The sequence below is a fragment of the Diadema antillarum genome, unplaced genomic scaffold, assembly GCF_040938485.1.
Source record: "Diadema antillarum isolate AM-2024a unplaced genomic scaffold, OU_Dant_1.0 seq00001606_RagTag, whole genome shotgun sequence".
NCBI classification, from domain to species: domain Eukaryota; kingdom Metazoa; phylum Echinodermata; class Echinoidea; order Diadematoida; family Diadematidae; genus Diadema; species Diadema antillarum.
The window spans coordinates 687528-698127 of NW_027272319.1; the positions used below are offsets into that span (position 1 = coordinate 687528).

At 39.5% G+C, this 10600-nt stretch overlaps 1 protein-coding gene across 1 annotated transcript; it reads left to right on the forward strand.

Annotated features, from left to right (window-relative positions):
• The first annotated feature begins 3725 nt into the window (after positions 1 to 3725).
• On the forward strand, positions 3726 to 8077 carry LOC139711077 (uncharacterized). The gene is made up of 3 exons (XM_071622996.1): positions 3726 to 4181; positions 6927 to 7092; positions 7851 to 8077. Exons 1-3 carry the CDS (start codon positions 3726 to 3728, stop codon positions 8045 to 8047), a joined length of 819 nt encoding a protein of 272 aa, XP_071479097.1. The 3' UTR covers positions 8048 to 8077.
• The last annotated feature ends 2523 nt before the right edge of the window (positions 8078 to 10600 follow it).

Below are 10600 nucleotides of genomic sequence, written 5' to 3' on the forward strand. Positions count from 1 at the left end.
AATGTCATGGCGTGGAGGTGTACCTGATAAGGAAGATATATAGTTTTGATTGAGACGGGGCTTCAAGTTTCTAACGTTTCTTTTTTTATGATGAATTTTTTAGATAATGAGAAACCTCGTATATGAAATATCGAAGACCATAATAATTCTAAGAGGAAATTCGAAGTTTATTTAATGAAAATTGGTTTTGAAATTACTGAGAAATCCAAAACAAAGCGGTCCTAATAAAGGGCGGGAGCCGTCTTTTATTAGGATCGCTTTGTTTTACCTTTTTTATATCTCGGTCATTTCACACCCAATTCTCACCAAATAAATTTTGATTTCCTCTTAGATTTCTATGCTCTTTGATAGTTCGTTAAGTGCAATGGTTTCTAAGTATCTCGCAGAAAGTTAAATGCTGAATCCTCACCTCAACCAATGCTATATGCCATCCCTCTAATAATCATATTCATTACAGACCAGTTTAACAAGCATTTCAGATAAACCTGTATTCTTATTTGCCTTCTAGCAATAATTAGTTTCAAAAGGCATTGAAGAAACTTCGATTCGAATGTGATTATCGGCTGAAACTCTATGTAGTGCATTGTGTGAATACAGGATATATTGTAGAGTATTATCTGCTGATATGCCATGTTAATGATTCTCTTACTCTATGATGACAGTTTATTACTGTCGTTTGAATTTTAGAGTCTTTTTTCCTTACCGTTTGCTATCATCCGTTTGCAATTCGGCCTGCTCAAACTTACAACGACTGAAACCAAGTATAATATATGACAATCCATGTACCAAGCTGATTTCGAGTATGTTTATAATAGCAATAATTTACTTCATCATACTCTCTCTGTCATCTGTTTGTACCTGCTGATGTCTGACTAGTGCATCATAGGCTGATTTTTACAACCACATGTAATGTAATTCGATAATTGAAACAAAAATTTCAACGATAATGTATAGTTCTCTTCATGCTTCAAATTATATATCCGGCTATCATGAAATTAATCAGGCGATATTGTGAGTTTGCCTATTTAAATAGCTGGGGACTGTTGTTTACATTCACGTATATTTACATACCGTATATTATGTAAATTTCATCCCTCTGAACTTCTTATCAAATTGGATCTTTTATTTTTTTCAGTTGAAATATTCTAGACTTTATGTTAACGAACCCTCGCATTACACTGCAACAAAGTGAAGTTATACAAACGAGTATGTTTATATAGTGCAATGCATAGGGCCCTACATGTAAATAAGACAAATTATACGTATACATACAAACACACACACACACACACACACACATTATGTATGTATGAATAACGGCGAAGGGTTTCTGCTATGAGCAAAAATTCGTTAAAACAACGTCTTTCACGGAGTTTCCTTAATTACTACTGTCGGAAACTATATCGCTATATATAAAAATACAAGTACATGTATAGTATGTATTGTTTTACCTTTAATTTACAAATACAGTACAGACAAATTTACCAAAATACTTACCATAATGCAACTAATAGGGACGACGGAATGGGGCTGCAGTCCCCCACCCTCACACTATTTTTTTTTTGTTGCAAAATTTGGAAAATGGAATCACATGAAAAAAAAACAACAACATGAAATTCTATGGTTTAACCTTGGTATTTTTGCCATTGAAGCGGGGGGGGGGGAGGTGGTTCGTAGCTTTATCACATAGAAACAATACGCTGAGAGGGCTAAAAGTTTGGGACCGAGCGTAGAGCCTGAAATGTGTTATTGTTACGGAAATAAAATACGTTGGAATATGAAATCGTTTCTGTGCTGGTATTCATTTCACAAGGTTTCGACTGTCAAAGTGTGGTAATATGGACAATATTATGATGATATCAAAATGATAATACAATCGACCCATCTGTTCAGCAATAGTCAGCAGACGGTATACAAGCCACGGGAGAGAATTTGTTCCGCTCAGGGAGGTGTGACTTTTCTCTCACCTCCCTGATATAGATCTAGAACAACGAACGAATGTGTATTCGTGTGTGTGCGTGTGTGTATGTGTATAAAGAGGGAGAGAGAGAGAATAGAGAGGGCAAGAGTATAACAGAAAGAGAACTGTGGTAGACAGGATATATGCATTGCAAAAAAAAAAGAATGAAGAAGGGAAGATTGAAAGTTTATCAAAACGATTGGAGGAGAGGATTGTGAAGAGAAAAGATGATCCTTCCAGGAAAATCCTTGGACAGGAATTATACAGAACTTCAACGATACAATTATCAGTCAAAATATTACAAACAATCGTCCTCAATGATTTCAAATCTCACGTGACACCCTAATCCACTTCCCCTTCTCTGTACACCACAGTCGAGTTTCACAATTTGACCCTCCGACCCCAGCCAATTCTACTTTTCGGCGTTCTATCGACTTCGCACGTCGTACGCACCGCCTGAACTGAAGCTGCGGTGCGGGGTTCGGAGTCTTTTCTCCGTATTTTGAATGAGAAGCCCCCCTGAGTTCATCTCCATGGCAACGTGGCCAAACATTCTCGACGGAGTGTTTATTGCGAGCAAAATTCGACATGTGCGGGTTCTGTTTTGGCTTCATGCACTCGACAGGTTTCGTCTATAAATGTCCTACAAGCATAATCAGATTCATCCGTTACTGAGACTATACTATAATTGTCATGCAGTTGGTAGATGAAATTACCGCAACAGCTCTCATGCAGATGATCATGCTTAAATACGGATAGAAATATTTAAATCGTAATAACACGCCACATCTCTTTGTTATCTGTAGGTCATGTTTGTCTCTTCTGCAACCTCTCTCCCCTTCTCTTTATGCCCTTTTCTGGCCTTCTCTCATTGATAATTGAAAATGTTGCCTCTCCTTTGTCATACGCATTTTATCTATCAACCATGATATCAACCCAACAACTTAAATTGCCACCCGTCTTCAATTAGTGCTCGAGGTCACAACAGCCTGTCTATGGACGTAAAAACCGACTATCATGGACACAGTCTGGTTATTTTTTTTGCATTATTCATTATCCACCAAAACTAACACTAAACAATGAGAGCGTGTCATCACTGTGGGGAATTTTCATTGAAGTGTGAGAGTACACCTTAAGTTATTCGCCAGCCAATCGATATAATTAAGGCTGAATTACAAAAATGAAGAAACGACGTTCACTGTTTCGACTTGTCAGCTACACGAATGCCCTTTGATACCGTTTGTTCTCGGTAGGCAAAATTATTGACGTTTGGTATTCGGGCGCTCAAGGAGGCACTGAAATTCTTTTGTGTTACTCCTTTTGTAAATTGCCCCTGCCGAGGAGGCCTGGCGCTATTGTTGCAACTCGTCCTGAGAGAAACAGAGAAGGAGTTAAACTGATGGTTACAGCGCTCGCTCGATTCTCTCGTGATACATGCAAACTGCTAGACCGTGTCAATAAGCCATTGTTGCAGGAGGAGCGCTACGCCTGAAAGATTAATGAGTCTGATCGGAGATCCCGTGGCGTCATTGTACCAGGGCAACGGGACACCGATGTACCTACACACAGGCCGGGGGATCTCTTCACCAAACTATCAACACGAGAGGGGAGTAAATTTCTTAAAGTTTAACAAGCGGTGTGATCAAGTTTTCTATTTGTCACTCTCGTAGGAATAGTTGTAAGAACAACTTCGTGACTCCGATAGAGAACTTGAAGTTTGTCAGCATGGAAAGAGTGACGACGGAATAAGGCGGGGAGATTGGCCATGGATGGATCGAGTATGAGGCACACCATACGCGTCACAGTCCCATCTATGCAGAGTCCCCGCGCCGCCGTGGCGCGGCAGAGCCTCCAGACGGCATTGAACAGGTCCATTCCCGCTCAGGGACAAGGTGTCGAGGATTTCACCAAATATGGAAAATACAATTCCCGCAAGGATAGGGCCCCGTCACCGAGAATTGTGAGGACTGCGCCAAGTGGCAGCAGCGGGGCTGTCACCAACGAGTTCGTCGGTCGGACCAGGACGGGTCCAAGCCGACAGCCCGCAAAGACTAACATCGTTGATTTTGGGGATGTCCCTCTCCACCCGCGGGAAAGGATGCATGTCCGCGGGATTGATGGATTTTTCCCGCCCCTCAAGATGAAGTCGGGCGGTGGAGCGGGAAAATTTGTCATAGCAGAACCGATGTCCAACGCATGGGTGACGAAGCCAGGGACACAGGTGGGTGTGTTTGTAACAAACATGATCCTTTCAGATCGACCCGAAATAAGAATGTTAACCACCATCTATAAGTTTTATACACCATATTAATTCATAATAATGATCAATGATAATCTGTATGGCAAACGCATTCTTTTTGACACAATGTATAGTATGTGGTCATTTCACAAAGTATTTAATGGCCGGCGCCGTTTGCACCTACAAAATTAATACTTGGTCCTTTATAGTAATTTGGCAATCCAAAGAGGTATGTAAAACAGACTATCGGCATTGATGCAATGTAGGCCTTGTCCTTCCTGACTATACATCTATGGAAAGCTATCTTAAGTAATACAGTGCTGGTGTGGCTCTCTGTTACACACATCTTCTCCGTAACAGCTGTAAACGGAACAAGATGCGTTTTAAATCTTCCTGACGTTTGCGGAAGTGTATGTGATGACGTTTTGCCATGTCAAACTTGCGTTTGGTTCCAAAGATCGGCGGCAATGTACTTGGATGTTGTACACACACTATGCAGGTAACACACTTGTACATCCATCCGCATAGTCCTTGATAACGCTTTTATGAAAAATATTTACAGACATCACAGCAAACGACAATTCTAAAGGGAGCATAAACACATAAAACAGACGCACATGATCTGCGTATGTCGAATTCTCATTTCTGTAGACGCGATGAAGTTTAACCTGCATGATTTATGATTGGTACCAATCATCTATTGATGCGCTGGTATGGTTTGTGGACTTTATTTATGGCGACTGAACCATAAAAATCGATTGCAACTTTAATATCATGAAATGGTCATAACCAGGGGCAACGTGCAAAATAGAGCCAAGGCAGAGGTGAATGAACCCCTTCTTCATTTTGAAATGCCTGTGTGGCTATGATCTTTGAAATGTTCCTTTGGTCGTTTCCATTGTATCGTACTCCATTATGAACTGGATGTCACACTTTTTAAGGTGGAGTGTTGTAGCAATTGGCTTCAGCTGTAATAAGAGAAAGTCCATATACAGAATTGTAGATGATTTACGTAAGTGTGTTGAAGCAAGCCATAATTGCGTAAAAGGTTTGCCATGTGAGATCATTGTTGGAAAAAAAACACACACAATGGAACTAACAGGAAAGCCGGAACCACGGCTGTGAATGCGTAAACAATACATTTTGATGTGATAAGAAGAGGTTACAAACGACATCGGGATGATGGATGTAGGCATGTCTGATGCGTAAGAAAATGTGAAAATATGAAGGGTGTTAATCACCATGGTGATTTGATATTGCATATAATACTATTATGTGTAGGACGCTTCAGACAAGCTTTGGATTTAAGAAGCCGGATTTAGCAGCTAGAATGAGAAGGGTATTGGGAATCTGAAGATAGGGGAATATGATATTGAAGTTTGTATTATAGATAATATTATTATTTCGGTCGTGGAAAATCCAACCGTTGGAATCGTGAAGGGGTTAGAGGCGTTGAGATACCCAAGTCATTGGGCAGTGAGTGTTTGATTATTCTTTTCTTCTTAGCTAAAACTGTAATTTTCTTCAAGAAATTTGAAATCATAGATTTAGATCATTAACTACTGAAAGACCATGCACATTTGCATTTGTAAAGTCATCTGGAAAGTGAAGCGTACGTTAACCCCAAAGATTCGACGCCTGAATGGGTTCACTTGTTTCGACAAGATAACCAGATAAATCGATTATGAGCCCGCTGAGATCTCCAAATTTAGACCATTGTTTTGAGGTGATGATACGTTTGATTAGGCCTAGCTGAGAAAAAAAGAGAGGGATTTACAAAAAGAGAAACACAACGTTCCAGTTTAGCTTTCATTCCTATATATATATGTCACTATTATAAAAGATGAAAAGAATTGAACCACTTTTGATTTCTTCTAACTCAACGCCATGATTCTTTTTTTAATGACTATTATTGAACACAGTGAATATGGTTTCATTTATCATACGTAACAATGTGGGGGATTGAAGTGACTCTTAGTCAGCTCTTGATAAAAAAAAAACAACAACAAAACAACCACACACACACACACACACACACACACACACACACACACATACACATACGTGTACACACACAATGATTTGAAATTGAAACCTTTCTTCGGCCTTGCCATCATGGAAAACATCTGAATATTACATTTTTGTTTCGTGTCATTTTTCAAAGCTCCGTCGTATCGGCAAAAAAACAAGAGCGCATTGATAGTAATCTACTCTTTGTGTAATATCATCAAAAGTTAGAACAGTTTTGAAAATAGGAACATCTGAGCATGAATGTGGCCATAGTGTATGCGCCACAGACCAAATCTGAGTGAGAAGGGACTGAATGATGAAAATTAGCCTGCGTTGGAAATAGGATAATCAAATCTACAAGGTGCCACTCATCTCCTGTATTTTACCTTATCAAATAAATATATGATTATAACAAATACATTGGTCTTCGACGTTAACTCGGTGCCAAGTAAATATATACACAGTGTGTTTATATTCAATTATCGGCCTATTACGTAAATACGTAAATGAACAAACGCAATGGATAAAACATAGTATCCACTAGCACCTGTTAACATATTACGATACCTTCTATGGCTAACACTGTTTCCTTGTGAACATTATTTTAATCTACTCTTGTGGAATGTTATTTTGTTGTTGCGAAGTGTACTCTGATTATTAACACTTTTAAAGTTATAACTGGATTTTTGGTGTCCCCATCCCTCTCTCGGAAATCAGGAGCCTGATGCCTCGTCGTCCCAGTTTAGCGTGGAGCTAGCCCCGTACCAGTCCGACTTAGGCCCGGACAGCGTACCGAGCAGTCAACCAAGCCTCGACTGGCTCCACAGGCGGAACAACAACCAGCCAGATAGCCTCAGCATCAACAACTCCCCTCCTTCTCAAGGTGATGAGGACCACCCATCCTTTTCTTACATTCAGAAAGGAAGATGAAAAGACAAGAACAGATTGTAGAGCGCAAAGATTTAAATGTATATGTAATTGAGATTTGAGAACATACAAGCTTGTATATATTATAATTAAGACAGCTTCAGATATGTGATGCAAATGGTGCGACGCGCCTCCTCCCAGTCGGACGATGAGAATTCTATCAGGAACATCTGCGTCGCGCGTGCATGACATGTTTTGCTTCGTATAGGCGCATCGTGAGATCACAGCGTCGCGGATCTAAAGCTGTCCAATGTAAATCGTAACGTAACACTAAAAGTAGATAATTATATAGGCCCACTTTATTTTCATAATGAAGTGACAAGAGTTCACCTAAACAATCAAAGAATATGGTGCTCATCGCAGGGTTGAATTCGTCACTTACAAAGCATTCCTTTCGACGCCAAATTCTAATGTCAAAAAGTTGAATTCTAACATGCCAGAAGTCAAAGCTACGATAAACATAGGGCCTAAACATTGTATGTTACAGATGGGGACATTCACACGAACTGGGATTTATCTCATTTGGGGACCCATAGACAAAGATGTAGAGATTTCGAGGTGACATATCTGCCAAAAGGTCAGTCAAATCGAAATCGATCAATCGAATCGACTGATCGAAATGTTAGAAAAGATGAACAGTTCGATTAATTCATCATGATTCCATGAAGAAGACATTCGTTGACATCCCCTTCCGTTACTTCTTTCTCTTTGCAGACGCCGTGCGCCACTCTCCTCGAACTTCCCACCGCTCTCCGCCCGCCCCAGAGGTGACGGGACTCCAGCGTAAGAGGGACGCCCCGTGGGTGCGCGCCTTCAAGGTCAAACAAAATCGAAACAACCGCTACAAGGACATGGAACTGGGAAGCAAGTCAATGAGCAACCTTGACGATGGAAGCAACAGTAGAAGATAGGGATCCGTAGGTCTATCTCATTAGCGGTCTTACCGCTCTTACCGCTTGCAGTGACAACAGATGACGCAACGTATTGCAACCTACCGCGTTGTACTGCAAAGTACCGCGTGTCCTGCAGAATGTGTAGCGTCGACACTTCTTATAGTACATTTTGCACTTTCGGTCGCGGTCAAACCGTAGTAGGCCTACTTTGTGATAGGTAGTTGGGATACCTCTCATACTGCATAAGATACCGCAAATCCGTCCACTGCACCTGTCCTGTATTTACGGCGAACTCGGAAGAAAGTTTATGATTTAACTCCATGCAGTACTATGATGCTGTGCTGCACAACGCCTCTATCCGTCCGGGATAAAGGCGCCGATTGGTCAACAAGTTTCAATCATTCCACAATGCTTCACCAAGGTGCATGTCATGGACGAATTTAATTGGGACCCATCCAGTTGAGCCGCTCTAACTCCCAGATTCATAGAATGAACGATGGAAATATGAACACTTTCTGTGGGTTCGATGGCATTGTGAGGCGCAACATGCGACTGATCACTATGAAAGATTTGTTTTTGACATAATGAATTTTTTCATGATTGACTTGACATGTTTGAGGCTTACGTCACAATTTTGATAACTAATATTTTTCACGCTTGTGTGAATCGCAATGTATCAGACATTAAAAAGGCAAACATATACATAGTACTTATCTATCACTCTATCTCCATCCATCTATCTATCCATCTATCTACCCTTCTATCTCTATCTATTTGTCTATGTATGTATCTATCTATCTATCTATCTATCTATCTATATATTCATCTATCTATCTATCTATCTACAGTACACTCTCTGACAGAGCAAAGCTACAAGGCAGACTGCAATTGATTTAATGACTGCTACAATTCACAGTGAAAAGGTGGCCCCTGTTGCCTCGATCATATCTATTTGTATTCTTCAGTCATCTCTGTTAACTATCTATCTCTCACTTCTATTACTCACCCTCTCTCTCTTTTTCTCTTCATTTTCATGTCCTTCTCCTCTTTACATTGCCATTATCAATGTTGTAATGCCTTGGACTTTTCGATAGTGATACAAGTGTACAAATATTTATGAATAGATCACGTCAAAGGCATCAATTTTGTCTCATACAACTTGGGAGTTGATATGTATCGGGAATATAACAAAAATATCCTAAACAAGATTAATTGAAACATCCACAGAAATTAGGCAATAAGTGTGGAGTTAAATCATCATAATAAGAGATCTATACCACTAGGTTCATATAGGAACCAAGTCCAGTGATTATAAACAGTAATTGAAAGAAACCTAATGCTATTTGCTTGTTATCTAAAAAAAAAAAAGATTGTGGAATGATGTGTTTTGATTGTGGCATACCATTTTGCATTTTGCATGACTGTCAAAAAAGAAAAGAAAAGAAAAGAAAATAATTTTGAATGATTACTGCCGTGAGCACTGCATACCATAATGCCCACAGATTCTCACAGATTGTCACAACACCCAACAGAGCAATTTAACTGTACTCTTTGATCGCCAACACACAGAATCACAACTTTTGATCATACATTCACCTTTCATGTCTTTGGATTTAAGTTCTCATACACAGATTACACGACACTTATTTTACTTTATCATTTCCAAGGGAATGTCTAATATTGTTGCTTTACATGAACATGAAAGAAAATGAATGAGTAGCTGAAATTTAAATGTGGAAAGTTACAATTTATTCCACACAAGATCCTCTGAAGAGGAAGAGCAGTAGCAAGAATTACAATATTATTATAATGGCAGTATGTTTAATACTGAAATGCACACTCGATGCTTCAATAAATGAAAATTGTGTGGGAGTGTGCTTGTTCTGCATGGCCAAATAAGCAAAGTAAAACAGAAGAAATACACACCATCATACTGTTAGTACAAAGTATGCCACGATGGATATGGAAGGGTTTTCAATATCAATGATATAAAAACCAATGGAGACAATACATTCTTCCTCAGCATTAATCTCTATAATAGTACAATACATTGACATCCAGTGGCTACAATTGATAGACAAATTCATGACCAATAGCTTTTATCTGGAACATGAATGGAGATGAAAACTGTGTTTGTTAATCTGTACTGGCCACAAGCATACAAGCAGTATGGTCTTCACTGCATTAATGTGCATGACACAAAAGGATTTTCAGTTTGCAGTTGGCAAATTCTTTCCATGGAGCTACTAAAATAATGGTAATAGTCAGTATGTCCATGCTTTCACAGCCAAATATAGCTGTTAACTTTGCCTTAACACAACAAACATTTAGTCAGCTGTTTAAAATGGTTGCCATGAAAAATGGAAACATAAGATGATTTCAGGCAGTAGACTTTGACAGACAGATTGATGTGTTATGAAAATGTTTGCTTGCATTGAGGAGCTTTGTTGCTACATGAGTGGCTGTTTTCAATAACAGGCAAAAAGTGGTTGCTATGGCAAGTTCTACTCTACTTAAGGTTGTTTGTCTGCATTGAGGACTGCAAACACATTTTATGGCACCCAAAACGTT